Source organism: Phaseolus vulgaris, chromosome 10 (genome assembly GCF_051622355.1).
Source record: "Phaseolus vulgaris cultivar YP4 chromosome 10, ASM5162235v1, whole genome shotgun sequence".
Lineage (NCBI taxonomy): Eukaryota > Viridiplantae > Streptophyta > Magnoliopsida > Fabales > Fabaceae > Phaseolus > Phaseolus vulgaris.
The window spans coordinates 44,454,648-44,477,360 of record NC_143507.1 but is presented as its reverse complement, the minus strand read 5'-3'; the positions used below and the strand labels follow the sequence as shown (position 1 = coordinate 44,477,360).

Sequence of the window (22,713 nt, the reverse complement as noted above, 5' to 3'; positions counted from 1 at the left end):
AGTGAATAATTGTGCTCAAGTTTTGGTAATGGTGACAAAGAACCCTGCAATACACTGAAAAGTTATACTGTGTGAATAGACAATGATCTTTTCAGACTTTGGTTTCCTTTATATAAAAGTTAATGGTTAAAAAACGAAGGCAAAATAATATAAAACAATTTTATTTTGCTGATATTTGAAAATAACAACTATCTACGAGTAAAAACAAAATTTCAATCCTTAGAGTATATATATTATGAGTGGTCCAATAATGATTCCATAATTGATGATCAGATAAGATCCATAGATATTCGTTAGAATTGTTGAAGATCCCACATCGATTAGAGATTAGAGCCTTTCATTGTATATAAGTGGGTGCAAACCTCAACCTCATGAGTCGGTTTTATGGGGTTGAGTTAGGCTTAAAGTCCACTTCATAATATGGTATCAGAGCCATTTCGAGCCTATTCTAGTGAATGTTTGTGTTGGACTTATCGGACCACCCAAAATATATATAGTCTCACGCATGGGTTGACAGTCTCGGCGTGAGGGGGGTGTGTTAAGGAAAATGCAATTGAAAAAGTTATTCCGAATAAATGCATTAGAGTCAGTAGAAAATGACACATGAGAGGCCTATTGGAGGTACGTTAAACATCATAAATATTCCACCAAATATTTACATAATTCAAATTTAACTAAATATAAAATATAACCAATTTATCTACTTGACATATTTCAGTGTAAAAAATAAATAAATACAAATTTTACCGATATAAATCTTATATAATTACATTAATAAATCTTTAATTTATTAATGGATGTTATAAGATTGAAATTTATGTTCTGAATTCAAAGATATAGAGGTTTGTCTGCAATTGAGAGAATCCAAAAAAGCATGTATTTTAGAGACATCACAGTCAAGCATGGCAGAATGAATGACCAAAATGAGTGATTCGATCAGTAGAGGGAAAGTGGGGCTTAGAGTAGATGTCCCAAATTTCATCCTTCCCCAATCAACCAATAATCATATTCATGGTAACTTTGGTAGATATGAGCTGCCAATTACAAATACTACTGCTTTTTCTGTTGCATTTATTCACCAACCATTTGGTTGATTGAATGGTTTTGCATCTTTCACCTAATGCCATTTACATGATCAATGGCAGTGTGTGACTTGGAGAGACACAGTGCACAGATATGACAGACCAGTACTGGGTTTTTTCATGACTATGTAGCAGAGACACATGTCTATCTAGTATACAAACACAGACATGAACACTAAGACACATGTCTATATAGTATAGATACAAACACGAACACTGATACAACACAAACACGGATATATGAAAGAATTTATTCTTTATTTTTGTAATCATAATCAAAATTTATATAATAAGTTTGAGTTTTTAAAAAATTGATGTATTTTTCCTTTTTTAAATTGTGTGTTAGAATCATGTTAGAATTATCAGAAATCAAACAGTGTCTGATACGTGTGTTCGACACGAACACCACATTTAAGAAGCGTGTCCGAGTCTGATAGGTCTTTGGAAGCCTCAATTGATTCTTAATTATGTTGTGAATTTATGGAAAAGTAGAGTGAGGGTTTGTCTCCAAATTTGGAAACCCTTTGTTCACCTACTTGATGGGTGACCAAAACACATTTGGGGTTAGACAGTTTGGTCCAAAGGATATGGGAAGGTATGGTGGCACAAGGACAGGCATTAAATTTCATGTGCCTCACTGCACCAGTCTGCAATGTCTCAGAGGTGGGTAAGATAAAAGGGTTAACGAATTAGGATGCAAGAGAAAGGGTCCTGTAGCTTTTACTATTCCAGGTTTTTATCCTTTTCTCCCTGGATTGCTTTGTCACATTAAATGGAAGACTCAGATTCGGTTGAAAAAGAAGGTGAAGAGAAAGAAAACAGATAGGTGGGAAGAAAGAGGAAATAAATTCCAAGAGGGACAAGTGAAAGAAGGTTGGATGCCACTACCACATTATCTTCACAGACCACATGGTTGGTTGCAGTTTCTTCTTTTTTCTGGATACCAGGACCTGCTGGACCACCTTTCAACTTGGTTAATGTGATTTTGTTGCTTGATCAACACTGGGGGAATTTTGTTCAAAGATTTTATTTTCTTACTGTCCAGGTACTGTCAATATAATCTCACAGATTCGAGATCAAAGACAGTTTAAATAGACCTTACTCACTAACGATGTTATCTTAACAGACTTGAAATCGTAACATTGACCAACTTGCAGTGTAAGATCATGGAGAAGTAATGAGGACAAGTGTTCAACCTTATGCATATAACATTCTAACAAGAACAACATAGAAAAATCATTCCCAAGTTCAGTATCATGTTACAAGTGTGGAAGGAAATGTTAACTCAATTTGGAGGTTAGATTAGATGTGTTGTTCAATTATAAACATCAGTGTATGTAGTAATCCTGAGACAAAGTGGTTTGGTTGGTTTTTGTGTGAATAGAATAATACATATGGGGAGAGAAATTATCCTTGATTAGCACTTCACTTCTGAAACAATCAATCTCAGAACTTTCGGCTATAAAAATATTGTTTCCAGAAAGAAAGGAAAAAAGTGTGTGGTAATGTCATGATTTTAAGCAATTAGGAACAAATGCTTCAGCTCTGGTTTCTTTATTGTTATAGTGAAAGTTGTTTTGTAGGCATGAATTGACACGACCCTGACTCAAAAAGTTTTAGCTAATGAGTCAAAAGGTTCATCCAAACACCATACATGAAAAAGAGGACACAAGAAAGAATTGGAAAGATGAAGAGAACTTAACTTCCATATCTTAGTCAAAGAGATGATTATCTGATATAACTAGAAGTCTCACCATTTGTACAATGCATCATAACTCATCTGAAAAAAATGAAAATGAGTCTAAAGGAACTCAAAACTACATCATGTTACTCTTATGGTTTATCTCCAATTCACCACCCATCACTTGAATTTTGGCAAGGATCTTGGAGGGTGCTGCAAATCTAGCTGAGAATGAGCGAGAAACATTATCAGGGTCTGTGGAATAGCCATCATCGAAGTTGTGTAAGTAGGAGGTAGGATCATACTGAACATGGAACACAGGTGAAGGTCTGAAGAATCTCCTCCTCTCTCTCTTTATCTTCCTCCACAATGCTTTCCAGCTTCCCATCTTCAATCTGGTTACAAATTGGTCGACACGCACAATGGGATCATAGCCAATTCTCTCATAGCTTTGCCAACTGCTGTGGCTTATGGTGCTTAGACAGTGACAATTTTCAAGGTTCATGGTGTACAGAACTAGCACAGACAGAATAGAGAACCTTGGGAGCACAAAATGGTTTAGGGGACCAAGGTGTTTGAAGTGCATGCACTGAGGCTATTTATATAATGACAACAACACACACCTCTTTCATCAACTCACCACCACCACCTCAGCACAGCATGTACTTACAATAGGATAGGATCAGAAAAAGAGTGAAAAATACTATAATCCACCAGTGTTAATACTTTCTTCTCATGTCACCAATTATGTGAACTTTTGAAATTGGTTCATGCATATTGTTGGAGATCCCATTTCTCGTAAAGATAAAGACATTTCGCAGTATATAAGTGAATACAAAGACATTTCACAATATATAAGTGACTACAAATCTCATGTTATAAGTCAGTTTTATAAGGTTGAATTAGATTTAAAGTCTACTTCTTATATGGTATCAGATCACTTAAAGTCTATCTTAGCAAAAATTTGTTAAACTGTTATTAGGTCATTATTGAACTAACCATAAATATATTGTTACACGCACGTATTAAGGTCCATCTCTTGATAGCTATGTTTGTATGTTGTCACATGGGCCATGGGGTATATGGTTTGTTGAGTAAGTGACTTTGGAGAAACATAAACAATAAACAAAGGGATAACTATTTTATTAAGAGAAAAATTGGTGATTGAAACACCTAAGTCTTGTACTATGTATCTGATGTGCCAGAATGTTATAAACAATATGGTTCCGCAATAATAGGTTTTGTGTTTTGGGGTTCACAGGGAGTTCTAAACAAAAGATAACCCTGCTAATAAGCAACCATTTGAGAAGTTTTTATTTGTCTTTTTGAAGCACAAGTTTTCTGGTTCAGTGTAAGACCACAAGACCACCCTATAAACAAAGATTGGTCGGTGCTAAGTGTTTGATTTTAGGACTTAATTAATAACATCAAAATTTTAAATGTGTTTAACCCTTTTAACATGGTCCTTTGGTTTGTACCAGTGTTGGTTTCAATTTCACATGGTTTTGAATCAATGTGATAAAGTTACTGTGTGCCACTCCAACCTTGTTTTGTTGGCCCACTCTATATTCCCTCATTGCCCTTTTCTTACCCTTTTCTTTTTCATTGGTCACTGCACAATGCTGCTTCTTCCTAAAGTTATTTTTATCATTGTTTGAAAATAACTTATAAGGGGAAACAAATGATGTTGAAGAAAAAAAGTAAAACTGAAATTACTCATGCACAAAAAAGAGCTATCTCATATAGCTCTCAAATGTTTGCTGGACATTAATGAAAAAAAAGTAAAGAAGATAAAAAGGGAAAAAGAGAAAAGAAAGAAGAGAAAAAGGAGAAAGAAAAGAAAAGAAAAGAACATGGTGATGTAAAATCAGAGAGATCTATGAGAAATGTTGTTTGTAAAGATTACATAATAGTTTGTGGATTTATATAATTTTCTCCATTTGCATTTTCCTTTTTTTTATTAAATGCATTAGTAAGAGACAAGAAGTGACAGGCTTAATTTTAAAAAATAATTAATATTTGATTTCTTATATTTTTATAAATACTTACAAAAATATGATGCATTGTATGTTTATCAAATTGTGAAAATGAAAAAGTATTCAAATTTTATTTGGTTTGCAAAAGAAACACTTATTTTTATTGTATTACAAATAATTAGAAATTAGTAGCTTTGTTTGGAAATAAAGTAGGACTAGGAAGTTGATGAAGAAAAAGGTGAGACTGAATTTATTCTCACATAAAAAGTAAAAAGTTATCTCACAAGCTCTTAAAAGTTAAGTGGATCATTAATTCCGAAGGGGAAAAAGGGTTACAACAAAAAAGGAGATGGTTTTGTAACTTTTTCTCCATGTTCATTTTTCTTATTTTAAAATTAAATATGAAAAGAAAAAGAGAAAATTCAAAATATAATTAGTGCTTTAGTTATTGTTTTATTTTTAAACCAAACCAAGATAAACAACATGCATTTTTTTTACATTTAATTCAATGTATTTCAAAACAAAATTAACATGCATTATTTTACATTTAATTCAATGTATTTCAAAACAAAATTAGAATCATACGATAGGGTGATGTCTTCTCCTTTCTATAGTTTAATAATTAAAAAAAAACACTCATTTATATAAAAAAATGAAAAAAATTATATAAATCAATAAAAAAAACTTTTTTTTCTCAAATATTTATAAATTTAAGTACTTTCAATTATCCTTAATTTTATTTTATATTAAATATGTCATATCAAAATAATGATATTTAACAATAAATAAGTGAAAACAAACCTCAATCGATCGATTTTATAAAAGAAAAGATATTTTCTCGATAAAATTATTCACTTTATCATAATCGAATAAAATATAAAATCTTTGAAGAACGGATCCATCTGAGAATAAAGATAGAGTTCTATTCTCCCTATCACTGTCCATAACAATAAAATTGAAACTAAAAGGAAATTTTGGAATTAAGTTTAAAGTTGAATTCTTAATAATATTTTATATTTTTATTTTTGTATTGATATCCATGGCTTGATTGCAGAAAACTATACAAAATGGGAAAACCTTCAGCAAGATCTGATGGAAAAAAAAAAGTCCTTATTTTGATGATTGAAATGTTACAATAATGATGATGATAATACAATGATTGCAAGGAGCTCCTAATAATACATAGATGTACACATACCATCTTAGAGTAAGTGAGCATTGATTCTTCCAAACTCGAATCATGTAATTTACACATGTAAGCATGGTGCATATGGTGGAAGACAGACATGTTTTGAGGCTTCTGCAGAGTGTTTTTGCTCAGTCCTTGAGTTCATAATTGAAATGAAAAACAGAGTGAGTAGAAGGGAATCGTTGACAAGGCAAAGAAAATAGTGACAGAGTGTTTTAAGACCCCACTAAGCTCAATTAATGGCATCAAAACCTTACCTTGTAAATACAATGTTGAAGAATAATTGCATGACTTTTTGTATTCACCAAAACCTCACATGCCAGTATTGTCTGTTGGGATATTCAGAGACATAGTATCAGCAAATTCAGAACATCACCAACATAGATCATGTTTCAGATCCCATGTTTTTTTAATCAGAGTCAAATTATAATGGTCCAACTATAATATATAATTCAGTCTACATTTACTTTATCAATTCGTTTTATGTATTTAATCAGGTTTAAAATTTGTTCTAATAAAATGTGTTATCTACTATTTGACTCTTTTTTTTCTAGGTAAAGAGTTCAGCAAGAATTCCCTTACCAGATCAATGAGAAAGTTTATCCTAAAAGTTTTTAGTTCTACCAAAAATATAGAGAAGACACTTTGGTTTACAAATGGGTTTAATATATAATTGAGATTATATTAGAGATATACTAAAATTATAACAAAAATTTATCACTTCCCTAAGATATTACTAAACAAAATTTAGAAAGAAAATTGATTTAAACAAAATGATAAAAATATAAGTTTGAGTTCGACCCTTTTCTTAAATGGTGTGTCAGTGTCGAATACACGTATCGGATATTATATGACATTCGTAGGACACGTATCCGTAAAGTATCTAATTCAAAAAATATTTATTAAATTTCTGACAATTTTAGCACGGTTCTAAATCAATTTTAAAAAGAAAAAATACATTAATTTTCAAAAAACTCAAATTTATTATATAAATCTTTATTTTGATTATAAAAAATAAGAAACAAATCCTTCTGAACCGTCATGAAAAATATCTTTCTGCTCCAAAAAAATATCTGGAACATACTTGTGCACATAAATCTTTATTGTCAATTGATATATAATATATGGATTTGTGTCTCAATGTCCTACATTTTAAAGATTATATGTATTTCCGTATCCGTGTCGTATCAGTATCCGCGTCAGTATCTGTGTTACATAGGTTGTTACTTTATATGTCAGTTTAGAGAAAATGTCTTATTATTGTTACTTGATATGTAAGTGTCTCAGATGTCAAGTTGTATAATGATATCTAACCGGAGAACTTTTGTAAAAAAGATTATTGCAGAAAAAAGAATTTATATTACCTTAAAGGTAAAAGGGATGTTAATGGTGAGAAAGCCGATTTGGCCAGCGACCTCAATAACGGTGTGAAAGTAAACTTCACCCTTTGCCATGTCCTCAAGCAAATGGGCCACTTCGGTAGACGGAAGCCCACTAAACTGCAGATCACCGTCCACGTCCTTTGAGGCCCAACTCCGCACGTGCCACCCCTCCGATTCCACGTGACCCATCTTCTTCCCCCGGTACTTCACCCCAACGTCCACCTCCGCCAGGTCCAGCCAATACATGCCGCGGTTCTTCACCGCCACCGACAGCGTTATCCACACGTCCGCCCCCACCGGCGGCAGCGGGTGCACCCTCACGCGCTTCACGTTCATCCGCTGTATCTTCAGCTCCGGACTCCACGGCCACAACACCATCGACCCCGCCGCGCACACCACCATCACCACCATCCACTTCAAACAGCAAAAACGCCTTAAAACGACGGTGTTTGACTGAAATGCCTTCGCCATTGCTTCAATTTCGCTTCACATGAAGAACTTCGGTACCTCACTATATACTCACCAGTTCTGCGTAGATGAAGGGTTTCGCTTACGTTCATGTTTTGTTTCATCTTAGAATTCGTGTCTTGTCTCCGTCCGCGAAATTCTGTTCGGCTTTCCCTTTTGTTTATGCCTTACGTATGTTGCTGTCTCTTTGCTACTAACATCTGCCACTACAAAAATTTAATACCACCAATTTTCACAAATTCAAATTCATTTTTACATGAATTAAAATAGAGTGAAATATGTTTTTGCGTGTAACACAAAATTGATTTTTTCAACCAGAAACTTATAATATGAAAATATATTTTAACTTATAATATGAAAATTATTAAAATATGAATACTTACAATAGTTCGTTTTTTTTAAAAAAATTTATTATTATTTTGATTGCGTGATCAGATTTTAGTGATTCAAAAATTTAAATTATAATTTTTAGTGAACAATTAATTTTTTTTATCTTTTTTATTTCCTCTCATTAATAGTTTAAACTATTATTTGCAAATACTTTCAGGATAAATAATGTTAGTATATTTTTTAGGTGTGATTGCAGATGCAATTTCATTTTCTCTCTTTTACTGACATATATAGATTGGGCTTGGTGAGTTTTAGGGTGCGAAGTGTTAAGCCCTAAAATTTGGGCTGCATAGGCAGAAAAGGGACTGTTTCTTCCTGCACCTCCATATCTTCTTCTGGCACCTCCATACACAACGTGAAAATACATTTTTATCCTTCTTGTGCCACCCCATAGAATAACTTCCGGATTATATAATCCAGAAACGCATTTGAAAAAGGAGTTCTGGATTACATAATCCGGAAGTTAAAAAAGACTTCCAGATTATGTAGCCCGTAATGTAATCATGCATCTGAAAAAAGACTTCCGGATTATATAATCCAGAAGTTAATTACAAATTTGAAAAATGACTTCCGGATTATGTAATCCGGAATATTGCAGAGGGGCATTTTTGAAATACGAAAATCTATGGAGGTGAGAGAAGAAGGTATGGAGGTGTAGGAAGAAGAAGCCCAGAAAAGGATGTGAAATCCAAGCCGTGCAATCCAAATCTAATTAGGGTATTTCTTCTTGCAACCCTACATTTTTTTCCTACACCCCTATATTCTTTGAAATATCAGAATTATCTTTGATAATTTTGGGTGATTTCGAAATAGGAGTTTCATAAGAAAAATGTGTTAGGAAATCAAGGAGGTTAAAAACTATTCTGAAATATTCTTTTTGGAACACATTTATTTATTTATTTTCAGAGTGATAAATCTAGAATTCGTGTTCCGTAAATATTATATTCTTTGAAATAGCAAAATTATAATTTTGGGTGATTCTCAAATAGGGGTCCATGATCAAAAGGTGTTAGGAAAGAAGGAAGGAAAAAAACCATTCCAAAATATTCTTTTTGGAATATATTTTTTTAATTTATAGAATGTTAAATCTGGAATTCATAAAATGTGTTACAGAAATATTCCAATAAAAGTGATTTGGAAATCATTGTTAAAAGAGATAAAATGATCTTTTCTGAAAATATCGGGTGCAGGAAGTCATTTGTTCGGGTGCAGAGAGAAACACCCCTCATTAATCATCCATATATTAACTTTCAGAATTTTTCTTTTCGCACCCAGTCAATTTGAACTTACACCTTATTATAGACGTAAAATGCTAAAAGTGGGGTGGAGTCAAAATATATTCTGAATTTAATATTCCATAATACAATTTTGGATTTGGATTTGAATTTGCATAACACTTTTTTGCATAATACTCTTTTCAATTACTGATGGATCGCATTAATCTATATTAAATATGCTTAATAAATTACAATAATGATAATTGTAAAAAATCAATTAACAAATGATATTTATGATTTAACTTATCACAACAAAGACACGTAATTAAACACTATAAATAAATTTCTTTATAAACGTGTAAATTATACACTTTTATTAATTACCAACCTACACTTTTTACATAGAGTGTCACCTTTTTCAAGTTCATGAAAGAAGAAGCAATAAGCCTATCGGCACATCAAATTCTATATAAGTGTCTTTTTAAGATAAATTAAAGAATAAACAAACCAAACTAAAACAACAAAGAGAATGTTCTCTCTGGTACTGGTGTGGTGACAGTGAAGCTGCATGCTTTTCATCTCTTTCTGAGAGCTAAAAAATGAGCTCTCAAATCATCATAATCGGGTAGTTTCGGATGCACATGCGATGCACCACCCCGCATTCCCGATTCTAAGGAAACTGTTCGTATATGCCCTTTTGATGTTTCCTCTGCAGTGTTGGGTTCAGAGGGAAGAGATTTACCTCTGACATGTGAGCTTCTACGCCTTCTGATTTGCCCAGTACCATGTTCTGGTTGTTGAGAAGGATAACCTTTTCCTTTGCCTGATTTCACTCCACCTGAATCTGGTGCTGTTGCAGTGTCAGCATGTGTTGGTTTCTTTGAATCACTCTTGTTGGTCTTTTGTTTGAGGTAGGGAGGTGGAATGCCCCAGTAGGAAGAAATTGGCATGTTGGTTTCAACTTCATCCTCAGATATGCTTCCAAATGAACTTGAACTTCTACCCTTTCTGCCATCATGTGATGACATGCTTGTTTCATCATCACTGCTACTGTTTTGATGCATCCATCTCTCACCACTCAAATTCTTCCTTCCAAGATGTTGGGTGTCTCTTTCCTTTCCTTTTGGTGTATTGAAGTCTTCTCCAGCAATAGGCTTCTCCTGAAACCATAATCATAGGTCATTGAAGCACAAGTTATCTAAAAATCTTGATCACTTTTTATGTGATAATACTTGACTTTTTTCGTTTATGAAAGAGTTAACAAGTGTAAGTGAAGGTTGATTGAGATCAAAATCATGAGTCCTTATAACAATTTCTCTTATGTTCAAGGATTGAAACATATAATCTCTCTTATCTTGAAGGGTTAAAATAATCTTGATCTAATTAGCAATTCAAATTCATATTTTGGCTGAATCAGATGCTCTATTGACTGCATAGACTTACTTCACGTAATGACGACTGTGGATAAAGTCTTTCTCTCAAAGACTTGTCATTCCATTCTATGGAAAAATCTTGTGCTATATCATGTAATAGTCCAATCTTAATTTCTCTTGTGGGTGGATCTTTTCTCAGACTCTCAACAAGCTGAGGAAAGTGATTATTTAAGAAGTTTTAAAAACAAAAGATGTCATGAAAAAAATTCAGTAATTTATCCAAGTATTTATGAATGTGCATGTGTTCTAAGAATGGAGTCATTGGTTTACCTCTTTGTTTGCATAAGGTTCAAGAGAATTCCCATATTTGTCAGTAAATAATGTTCTGAGCTGACGCAATTCTGGCAGATCACCAGTTCTTGCAGCAGCATCCATCAATGATGACACAGCTTCCTTGCATTCTTCAGGGCAATCCCTATTCAAGAAGATTTAAAGATTATAAGCATAAACTCTTTGCAGCTATAGACAAAAAGAGTAGAATAGAAGCCACTGAAACACAGACTGATATAATTTAAATTCAAGGTTCCATGTTCAGTTCATAAACCCCGTCATTAATTTTGTTTCATTAAACTTTTGGATATGGTGAAGGTTAAATGTCACAAAATTTAGAGGTGAGGTTTGCACCCACTTATATATTATGAAATGCTCTAATCTCCATAGGTCCAACAAACTCTGTTAGGATATGCTTGAAATAACTTTGTTTTCGTATTAAGAAGAAAACTTTAAGCCTAACTTAACTTCATAAAACCGTCTTATGAGATGAAGTTTGCATCCACTTATATATTATAATCTATGGTTAATGTGAGATCTCTAACCGAAAACAAAATATTCTAGTGCATATGTAGAGAAGCATACTTCTGCTTTGTAAAGTCTTCAACATGATCTGATATGCACCCAACAAATTTTTCAATGAGTTCATAGGAGGATAACGTTTTCTGCTCTAACAGAAGCTCCTTAGCCTGCTTCAAACACAAAGAGTCAACATTGTAACTTGAACAGCATACAATATTGCATGCATGCACAAAATGGATCAATACAAGGCTTTTACCAATCTTTTTTTAGTTGAAAAGTGATTGCATCTGCAAAATTGAAAACTATAATGCAAATCTTACCCTTGTGTATGCATCGTCTTCAAGGCCAATGGTGAGAAGCTCTGCAATGACACTCTTCAAAAACTTCACTTCTGCTTTCTTCCTATTCTGCACTCTCCCCAACCGAATCTTCAAAGACTTCAGGTAAGACAAACTGGTTTTTTCAAGTGAAACACAACCAAAGATCAGAAAGAAGATAAAAATGTTCAGAGAAAAAGTTGAGAGGAAGAGTATTGTACCATTTTGAATCGAACCTGGGCTTCAATAGCCACCGAAACATTTTGTGTCCTAGAATCTGAAAAGACCAAGTTTGCTGAAAAGGGAAAGTGACTTTTGTTGGGTATTTTAGATGCTGTGTTCTGGTTAAATAACTTATAATATAGAATGAAGATCAAGTTACGCAAGAATCTGCATTGAGGAGGCCTCAAAGAAAAGAAATGGAGAAGCTCCTCACAAGAGGTAAAATCAGAAACCACACTAAGAAAGAGACCACAACAAATTATCTCAAGAGCTAGAAAATGTAGAGAGAAAAAGGGTATCTTAAGTCTGCAACATAAACCAATAAAAATGGTTAGAAACTATGATGGAACATATAGAGAGGTCTAAGTTATGATTGTAAGAGTCATAGATTTAGTACGATGTGGTTAATGATGGAAGTTCCAATATTGTCCAACAAGAAACCAAATGTTGAGGCCAAAAAGACAGTGGCAGATTGGTAAAAGAAAGGGGTCTTAAGTCTTAACTTGAAGCTTGCATGGCACTCAGATGGAGGATGAGAGAAAAAGAAAGAGTTACGAAATTAGCTGTCAATTTGGTATACTCTGAGAAATTGCATGTGCACAAGAGAAGGAGAAAGGAAAAACCACTTCTGTAAAGTGGTACTTTTCTTCTACATATGGGTGTGACAGTTAACAGTTTTGAAAATGATTTACTAGTTTTTTTTATCAGAAAAAAAAATAAAATTTTAGGGCTACTTCAATTTTTATACCAGAAATCAAACACATCACCTCACACAAAAATACTAGACTTTAGGCTAAAGAGGTCAAACTCTTCCAACCTTACCTCTATTTAGTCACTCACATATATAACTTTTACTCTTATTAATATACCTCATTCAGACGAGTGACTCAAGACACCAATCAGAATAAGAAAAACATGTTATTTTTACCTTCACAGTTACCCACGACCAAATCTTTAGTTATGTCATCATGAAAATTCATGATGATCTATTCTTTCATTCCTAAAAATCTTCTTATTCCTTTGCTTCCAATTCCTAGTATAATTAATAAACCTTATCAATTAGGATTAAGATGGCTCGAATTGATCTATGTTTGTTCTATTATTAAACATCTACATACAATTAAGTACACTCATCTATTAAATAAGTATGTCAGTGGTTTGAAAATGTCTAATAGATAGAAAATATTATTGAAATCAATGAATTGAGTCTAATTCAATCTTATAAAACGAAGTTTGCACCCAGTTATATGCAATGAAATGTTCTTATCTTAATCGACTTGTTCTTATCTTAATCGACTTGATCTGCGATAGGTAATTCTTTTTTTTTGTTAGTTAAAAGATTGTGACCTTCTTTAACATGATTGCTTGCTGTCTCCATGGAGGGACTCAGAAAGTGATGTATAACGAAAGATGTCACAAGCAATGACAAGTTAGAGTTGGCGTAAACTTGAGGCGAGAGTGGGGTAGGGACAGGTATATTCATGCATTGAATCAGATAATGTTTATTTCTTGTTCAGTAATTAATGAATATAATATTCAGAAATTATGCAGAAAAACGTTACAAAGTCACATTGAATGAGTTTCTTTTGCGTGCTCCTTCTTCTTGACATGATCCATCTTCTTTATTCTAAAAGTATGTTTATGACATTCCGTTTCAATGTTCACTTCATCACTTTGCTTGGTGATTAAGAATACTGAGGCTTTTCTCACACATGAGGATCATAACTTTTGTGCATGGTAAACATGGCTTTCAATGTCTGTCACATGAATGAGTGCATGCATATAATGGGAGGCCAATTCAATTCAAGCAATCTTATGCTACTGTGATGGGAGAGAATTCATCACACCAGAAAACTGCAGCTGTAACTTTATGTTATTTTAATATGAGAAAAAATATTATGACCACCTTTTTATATATTTATTATTTATACGTGATTATAAACTGATTATGACTTTTAAGTCTAACTCAACTCTATAAAACCAACTCATGGAATGAGGTTTGCATCCACTTATATACAAATGAAATATTATCATCTCTAGTCGATGTGGGATCTCCAACACACCTCACGCCGAGAGTGACAGCTCGTGTCTGGGATAACATATTATGGGTGGTCCGATAACGGTTCGATAGCAGGTGGCACGATAGACCCAACAAACACTCGCTGGGATAAATTTTAAATGACTATGATACCATATCCATTAATATAAACACTAGAAAATCATTTAATAGAAACCATTTTTAGAGACTAAAAATAATTAATTGTTATATTTACTAAATTATATATTATCTTAGAGACTAAAAAAATTACTAATTTTTAAATTGATATCTAATTAGCTACTGAGATTTTAACTACCAATTATTTATATTCTAAATTTGATAGCAAAAAAATTGGTAGCTAAATACCAATTTAAAAATTATTTATCAATAATAGAAACTAACCTAGGAATCAATAATTTTTTTAATCTCTAAAATAGTATTAATTTAGTTAATATTTTTTTTATCAGTAATAAAAATAAATAAATGTGACCCATTTTAGGAATGTTGTAACCCTTATACATAATAATTATCTTCTATCTCTAAAATTAGTTTTTATTTAATATTTTTGTGGTGAAATTAATTATTTATATATCAATATTTTAGACATATATTCAATATTAATAAATTTGATGAAATATTGTAAACATTTTAAATAAGTGATTTGATTGAATGCTGATGTGGTATATATCAATTCAACACTTTGGACTTTTAGCTTTTTGCACAAGTCAAGTAGTCAACTCCTTCGTGAGCAAGGAGCTTTCAAATTATCAACATGTAACAATAATAATAATACAAAAGAGAATTATTTATACCTAGTTAAAGATTTTCTTAATTGTAAATGATTTTTTACTGAAAAATTGGCTTTAGTTTTTGTTGTTGGTAAAAATTCATTTAAGTGCTTATTTAGCATGGAATATTCTAGACTAACTTACAATCAAAGTAGTCAAATTCTTCCTACACCTTATATTTTTTTAATCTGCACGTGATCCATTCTTAAATTTTCAAAAATTTCCAATATTCTGAAATTGAAAATCCAAAATTAAAAAATACATAAAATTCGGAATAGATTTGTGTTGAAATATAATCCCATAACATAATTGAAAAATCAAAATCAAATTGAAACAAATTATTCTAAAAAGTTCCAAAAAATACAATCTATAAATGTATTTCAAGAAATTTCAAAATCTAAAAAAATGTTACATAAATCCAAAAACATATTATAAAAAAATGTAAAATATATTTTGATCTGCATTCCCTTTTATTTAAGAATATTTTTATCATTTTACATAAATATCGATTGCATGAATTTCATCAAGAATTTCATCCCTTTTATTTAATAATATTTTTATCATTTTAATAAGTATCGAGTGCATGAATTTCATCAATAAAGGCTTGTTATTTCGATAATTGAGCCCAATGCAGTCTTGTTATTTCTGCACCAAATAAAAGCTCAACTTTTTTAAGAAACAATTAAATTTTTTAAGAAAAAGTTTATATATAGTTGAGCTCTTAATAAATATGAGAGAGGTATTTCAGACTATAATAATTAGTTATTAAAATATTATTTAAAATGCGTAATTAATGAGGCTTGACTTTAAATTTAATGTGTGCATCCAACAATTAACACTGGTACTCAAAATATGTGCAAATACTGTGCAATTGAATGTACAATTAAAATTTAAGATGTAAACTACGAGGTTGACTTTAAATTTTTTACGAGGTTGAGGTTTAAATTTTAAAAAAATTAATATGTGCAATTAAATATTTATTCTGATTCAGAATTTCCATTTCTAAACATAGTGAAATATATTTGTTCTATCTCAAGAACTTCTAACATATTTGTAGACTGTCTAGTGGCTGTTATACCAAAATTATTTAATGGATGGATCGTCTAACGGATTGTCGTAGGATCAACCAAATTGTTTTGTTTTCTTTTATTTATGATTTTGTTTTCTTTATAACGAATCTTAATTTCTAAGTGAGATATATTTGTTGTATCTCAAGACCGTCTAACATATTTGTAGACTGTCTAATGGCTGTTATACCAAGATCATCCAAATTGTTTTGTCTTCTTTTATGTTTTTTTCTCTTTATAAGGAATCTTAATATAACCTTGGAATGAGGTCTGTTACTCTCTGTTTTTCAGAAGTAAATTTTGTTTTCTTCTTCTATTGTGTGTTGGAATGAGTTGTGTTTTTATACCTTCTTCTTCATTACTCTGTATATGGCTAACCTGAATTACCATATTGAATAAAACATGCAACATAAAGAAAACAATTTGAATTTTTTTAAGATCTGTAATAATATATAATAATTAAATCAGATTACGAATATAAAAAAGTTAGCATTTGCATCATACCAATTTGTAAAAATTAAAAGTTCACTCAAAATACCAATCTTATACACACATGGTTTAAAAAAATCAAACTTTGTTAACTTGATAGAAAAAAAATATTATCTCTTGACGAAATCCACAATGCATTTGAAATGACAAAAAAAAACAACCCAGAAATCACAACAAGCTTGCATCTTTAACTCAACATCCAAATCTATTCCTACTTTATCCAAGATGAATCAACTTAGGTAAGAGATAGTAGTAAAATGTGTCAAATAGTTGTACTAGTCGGTATCAGACGAAATAAAAAAAAATTAGATTCATCGAGATATAGAACAACATATAAGTTATTATGCTTACATATTCACCATTAGACTACATGTTTAAAATACATTAAAATCAGATTGAGGAGTCTAAACAATAGAAAACACTAAATAATGTTATTAATCATGGTTCAAATCTAAAAATGTTTTACACTTTTGTGAGAGTGCTGGCTACCTACCACATGCAGTGTCTCAAAAAGTACAAAAATGGTTCCTTCAACCGAATCATGTTCCAATTTAGTCCTTTTGAAACACCTGAAGCCGACACATTCATTGCTGGTATCTACCAGACACAGCTCAAGACAGTGGTGAGAAAATGGAAGAAATGGTTTTGTGGGTGAAGAAACTCGCGCCGCACTAATCGATCCAAGTTAAGGTTGCGGGGAATCAAATTGGCGTGATACAGAATCGTTGTCAAAGTTGATGTAGGTTCACACACCAGTGCTGTTCCCAGCTTCACCAATGAACACAGCATCTCAGGCATGAGAATCTGCAAAAACAATAACATTGCCAACAACGTTAATATCAGCAAACTAACACAAAAACATAGTATGTTTGCGAGAGAGAAGGATCATACCATGTGAATTCTTGTCTTAAGAAAGGACAAAAATGATTCAAATGCAGTTCACCAGTGACCTCAGAGAACAACAATGGAAAGCTGAAGAAACTGTGAAAACTGCAAATGCTTGATGTGTGAGATGAGATGTTCAAAATATATACAGAGAGAAAGAAAAAAACAGCCTCAGTAGAAACAAACGCTACCATTTATTGGCCATTGTTTCTTCCAACATCGGGTTCATCGACACCCAAAACAAAAAATTAGATTTTTTATTTATTTTTATATTTTGTGTATTGCAACAGAATTCAGTGGGTGAAGTTTTTTTTTTCACTTTTTGAATTTCTCAATGAACCTTCTTTTCTGGTTATATAAAAAATGGTTGTTTCTCCTGTGTAAATTTCAAAGTGTGGGTTTGTTTGAGTCATTTAGAACAAAAGATAAAATAAGACTAATATAGAAGTGTAAGAAATACCTGCAAGTGTGTAGAAGAATTGAAGCAAAATTGTTTCAATTTGTTTAATCTTAACACTAACTACATTTGGATTATGGTTGTGTTTCAGACAAAAATTCCTTTTTCTATAAATAAATTGTATTTGTATTGTTTAATGAATTGGAACTTATAGAGGTGTTTGGCATAAAACTGTTGACCATGAACCCGCCACTTGTTTTCTTTTGTCTCATGTGTGTTCTTTTACTTTTACTGCACTTTTAGACTATAAAACTAAAACAAAATTATAATGTTACCATAATTAACATAATAATATATTTAACAAATAAGTGATTATAGGTTGTTATCCTCTTTAATTTAATGAGAATACTTATCTAAGTATATTTAATGATGGAAAATTTTGAAATTATATTTTTGAGTTCAACCTAACAAGTTGAAAAGATAGTATTTCTAAAGTATCTTAAAAATGTGATAAAGATTAATTATTCATTATCTTTTTTATGAAAAAAATAAATTCTCATTATCTATATAAAAAAAACTCGTGAGAAAGAGATCCAAGCAAGAGAGAGGAACAATATAAAAAAAAATGAAAGAATAGATATCCACTTTCACACCGGAGACTTTTTTAACTATGTCTCGTGAGTTTTTATTTCTCAAAGTTCAGACAAATTTTCCACAACTTTTAGTGTCATTATTCTTTTTTTTTATTTGCTTATTATTTTGAAAAATATTATTTTGTATCTACGTCAAATAATGAATTTTTTTTTTTCTAACAAAATATGTTTACATTCATACCTAAATTATAATCATAAACAGTAAAAATAGAATTTTTTATTAAAATAAAATTAAATAAGAATTATAAACTGTTACATTTTAATTTGTAGTGTAAAAAAAAAGATTTATCCTTAAGAAAACAGTGGGTGCATAGCATTGGTTAGAATTGCAGATTCAGATTTGGGGAAAAGGGCTGAAAAGGCATTCAGAAATCTCTGCTTTCTGATTTGTTTTTGTTGAGGTTTTATAAACCACTGTCTATGAGCGCCCATTGCATTCAGAATCTATGAGCAACGGTTAGAATTGACTCAGAAAATAAAAATAAAATAAAATAAATTCTAATTAGTATTTCTTTTATGGTAAGAAAACTCTAATTAATATGAAAGATAAGAAGTATATTAAAATAATAGTAATTATTGTTACGAGTGTTAATAATAACTTTAATATAATATTTTCTCACAAACTTTAGTTAATAAACCTCCAAAAAAAGTTATTAAATAATTCAATATATTATAATAAACCACCCAAAAAAGTTATTAATAGTTCAATATATTATAATAGACCACCAAAAAAAGTTATTAATAGTTCAATATATTATAATAAACCACAAAAAAAGTTATTAAGTAATTCAATATATTATAATAAACCACCCAAAAAAGTTATTAATATTTTAATATATTATAATAGACCACCAAAAAAAGTTATTAATATTTCAATATATTATAATAGACCACCCAAAAAAGTTATTAATATTTCAATATATTATAATAAACCACCAAAAAAGTTATTAATAGTTCAATATATTATAATAGACCACCAAAAAAAGTTATTAAATCTATTTTTAATTAATGATATTCGTCTTCGATAACTGCCAATAATCGGTTGCATTTGTAGGAAGTAATTTACAGTAAAAGTTTGTTTGAGTTTTTATGTGTAAGACTAAAAAAAATATAAATTATAGATAGCTTATAAATAATTTTTTATTATTTATCCAAAGAAAATGATTTTTTGAGCGTGTCATTATATATAAACTCACAAAAAAAAGTTTAAAATCTGGGTGTAACAACCTATATTTGATATTTATATATATTACCAAAATAAAAATTTCAGGTTAATAACCATTAATAAAATGAGTGTGTAATGTAAAAACAAGAGAAGTATGTGCAATAATTCAAAAGTGTTAAATAAAATGTCATGATTTAATGTATAAAGTATATTTATAGAGGTAAATACTACAAATATTATAAGGTAAAGTTATCAAGAATAAGAATAAATATGAAGACTCTATACTTCTATATCACTACATTTACTATGAATTTTCAATCTATTAATTTTGATCCTACCACACTGTTACTACTATTAATTTTTTAAATATTTTTATTGAAAAATTACACATTTTAAATATTTTATAAAAATATGTAAATAATTATTTTAATAAGTAGTTTTATCTAAAGATTTTAGTTAAATTTAAATTTCTTTTATTTATAAAAAAAAAAATTATTTATAAATTCAAATTATAATGGATAGTATGAATTACAAATAAGTAAAAATAGAATGCATATAGATATATAAACATAAAAGCAATTATAAATATTAAAAAAATAAACATAAAGGAAGTGTCAATAAATAAATCAAGCATAAACAAATGAAGTTAAACGAAACATAAATATAAATAAATAAAAATTATTCCTATCCATCTTTTGTAAAATTATTCATTTTAGGAAGAATAATGAGTTTACTTGCTTTAAAAAGAGACTAACCAGTTCTCTTATTCCTCAAATAGGTTCTTTCATTTTGAGCACAAAAGCAAACGTCAAAGCAAGAAGAATTCTCACAAACCTAGTTTTATTAAAAACTAACAAAATTCACGGATCTACAATTTTTTGTTAAGATTCTTTTACACCACTATTAACACTGAACACGATAAAAAATATATCTCATTCAAAAATGCATGCAAAACTACCCATAATGTTTAATGTATTTAGAATGAATAGAAATGTACCAAAGTAAAATTGCATTTATGTCTCTTCTACTAAGTATCATCACTACAAATTTTTTAATATTTTTAAGAGTAAAAAAATGCCCCACTCCTTTTTGGCATTCGCACCAACACCCTCAACCATACTAATCCAAACAAACACTCTCCTTTCGCTTGTCCCTCCCTTATCACACCCATAAACAAACATACCATAAAAAAAAAACATTCTACCTAAACAAACACAAATGCTATAAGGTAGAAGCATTATTTGATGCAAATGCTAAAGACACTAAACACATGCAACCAATAAACTTTCGAATTCGGGTATTATAGGAAATATGCTGTGACACAGAAATTTCAAATTCTACCTTCAACTATAAAACGTCAAACACACATTATAAGAATTTTCTCAGATTCTACAAGCAACTAGACTCAACATGCAACACTGAATTCCTCTACTAAAACTTTAACACATAAAAACACTAGTAAAATTTATCCAGAATAAATTATTGTGTTAAGGAGGTTCGAAATGTAATTTTAATTTTATTTGTACCCTATTTTCTTAAGAGTATTATTATATTTTCTCCTGTAATTGGGTGGTGCAGAAAGCAATTGCCTCTCCCTTACAAGAAACTTTATATTCTCAAAAAACATATGTAGCTTAAATAAGAAGAACGCCTATCACCTAAAAGTTTTAAGAGAAATTATTTTGCTGAGTTCCTAAATCATTCAGCTACTACATTAATTTTTGAAAAATATGATATTAAAAATTGAAAAAGATAAAGAGAAACTTGCAGAGAGAGAAAAAAAAATAATACATACGGATGGGAAAACCTAAAAGATAAAAATAAAGACTTTATGTAAAAAAATCATATAAATAAAGGAGAAAAATACATACTAAAAAAAATAGGAAAAATTGTCAAATGAATAGAAAAAAGCATGCAAGTGGCCAAAATAAATATAAACGAGTGAGAAAAAATTGCAAAAAGAAAAAAAAAGAATAGTGAAAAACATAAAAATATAATAAGCAAAAGTTATGCAAATGACTTAAATTATGTTTTTTCTACCTTTTTATATTTATTATCTTTATGTTTTTAAACTATTTGTGAAGTTTTATTTCACTTTTTACTGCATCAAATAATACTTCACTGTAATAAATGTATTAGAAAATTTTATAATGTAGGATTATTAAATAAATGAAAATTTTCTTTTTTATTTAACTTTTTATTACATATGATATTGATGACAACAAATAAGAGTTACTTTTTATATATTTTTATATTACGCTATTTATTTTATCAACAAATAGGTTGTGAACTGATAAAATCTACGCTATCATACTATAAATAAAGTAATACGAAAATATATTATTTAGTTTTTAAACCGGATGAAAAATATTAAAAATTATTTTATTTTAATAAACTTTCAATATTCTAATTGGATTGATAAATAAAATCTAACTTCATAAATCATAATTATAAAAAAAAAGTGAATCCAATTTTATCATATCAAATTTAAATAAACTGATTAAAAAGATTCTCACTCTAAGCTTATAAAACGGACAATATCTTATATACAGTGATTAATCCTAACTATACTATATCGTATTTAAGGTAAAAAAATAAAAATTATTATAAAACTTTCATTTATTTATTATCTTTTACTCAATTTCAACAACCTCAATTATTTAAATATAATTTTGATAGAATAAAATTTAATATAATAAAACTAAATAAATATGGGTGAAAAGATTATTCGATTAATTATAGGAATTGAAATGCTATTTTTAAAAAGTAATTACAAAAAAAAGTGACCGTGGCTTATTCAGTTGCGCTTATCCTTACATATTCTCCCTATATAAGCCATTATGTGGGACGACGAATGATTGTTGAGGCGAGGGTAAGGTCGCGTCGTTTCGTTTCGTGCTTTGTTCCTTTCGTTGTCGTTTTTGTCTCCAGACCTAACCCTAGCCCCGCAACGCAACCATGTCGACCAAGCAAGGTATAATCACTCTTCTTTTTTCCATCCTCACACTCCTGATTTCGAGGATTTCATTGATTTCAACCCTGAAATTCAGATCTGTTCGTAAGTCGGTAATTTACCTGATCG

General features: G+C 30.3%; 3 protein-coding genes and 1 long non-coding RNA gene across 5 annotated transcripts; all 4 read right to left on the bottom strand.

The window, feature by feature from the left end:
* Nucleotides 1–2,899: 2,899 nt before the first annotated feature.
* LOC137818085 (uncharacterized) lies at nt 2,900–3,268 on the bottom strand. The gene has a single exon (XM_068621305.1). The coding sequence runs from the start codon at nt 3,266–3,268 to the stop codon at nt 2,900–2,902; it is 369 nt and encodes a 122-aa protein (XP_068477406.1).
* A 2,561-nt stretch (nt 3,269–5,829) lies between these two features.
* Nucleotides 5,830–7,901, bottom strand: LOC137819470 (uncharacterized). Its single transcript, XM_068623323.2, has 3 exons — nt 7,293–7,901; nt 6,186–6,257; nt 5,830–6,062 (listed from the first exon to the last, which is right to left on the bottom strand). The coding sequence occupies exons 1-3, from the start codon at nt 7,779–7,781 to the stop codon at nt 6,057–6,059; spliced, it is 567 nt and encodes a 188-aa protein (XP_068479424.1). The 5' UTR covers nt 7,782–7,901; the 3' UTR covers nt 5,830–6,056.
* Nucleotides 7,902–9,741: 1,840 nt separating this feature from the next.
* On the bottom strand, nt 9,742–12,477 carry LOC137819617 (uncharacterized). 2 transcript variants are annotated; one of them, XM_068623517.2, is made up of 6 exons: nt 12,149–12,472; nt 11,931–12,063; nt 11,674–11,777; nt 11,089–11,233; nt 10,829–10,969; nt 9,742–10,545 (listed from the first exon to the last, which is right to left on the bottom strand). In XM_068623517.2, exons 1-6 carry the CDS (start codon nt 12,187–12,189, stop codon nt 9,961–9,963), a joined length of 1,149 nt encoding a protein of 382 aa, XP_068479618.1. In that variant the 5' UTR covers nt 12,190–12,472; the 3' UTR covers nt 9,742–9,960. The 2 variants fall into 2 exon arrangements, with proteins under 2 accessions (XP_068479618.1, XP_068479619.1); XM_068623518.2 differs by lacking the exon at nt 10,829–10,969 and having other exon boundaries at nt 12,149–12,477.
* A 4,339-nt stretch (nt 12,478–16,816) lies between these two features.
* Nucleotides 16,817–17,559, bottom strand: LOC137818940 (uncharacterized). Its single transcript, XR_011082172.2, has 2 exons — nt 17,423–17,559; nt 16,817–17,335 (listed from the first exon to the last, which is right to left on the bottom strand). It is a non-coding gene; the product is annotated as an uncharacterized LOC137818940 (long non-coding RNA).
* Nucleotides 17,560–22,713: the final 5,154 nt, after the last annotated feature.

Bases quoted from the DNA above. Each gene is read 5' to 3' on its own strand.
- LOC137819470 (XM_068623323.2), bottom strand. From the start codon at position 7,781: ATGGCGAAGGCATTTCAGTCAAACACCGTCGTTTTAAGGCGTTTTTGC. The intron at 6,258-7,292 runs GTAATATAAATT...ATATCCCAACAG, and splicing joins ACATCCCTTTTACCTTTAAG to ACAATACTGGCATGTGAGGT.
- LOC137818085 (XM_068621305.1), bottom strand. From the start codon at position 3,268: ATGAACCTTGAAAATTGTCACTGTCTAAGCACCATAAGCCACAGCAGT.
- LOC137819617 (XM_068623517.2), bottom strand. From the start codon at position 12,189: ATGTTTCGGTGGCTATTGAAGCCCAGGTTCGATTCAAAATG. The intron at 12,064-12,148 runs GTACAATACTCT...TGAAAAAACCAG, and splicing joins CCCAGGTTCGATTCAAAATG to TTTGTCTTACCTGAAGTCTT. The intron at 10,970-11,088 runs GTAAACCAATGA...CACTTTCCTCAG, and splicing joins AACCTTATGCAAACAAAGAG to CTTGTTGAGAGTCTGAGAAA.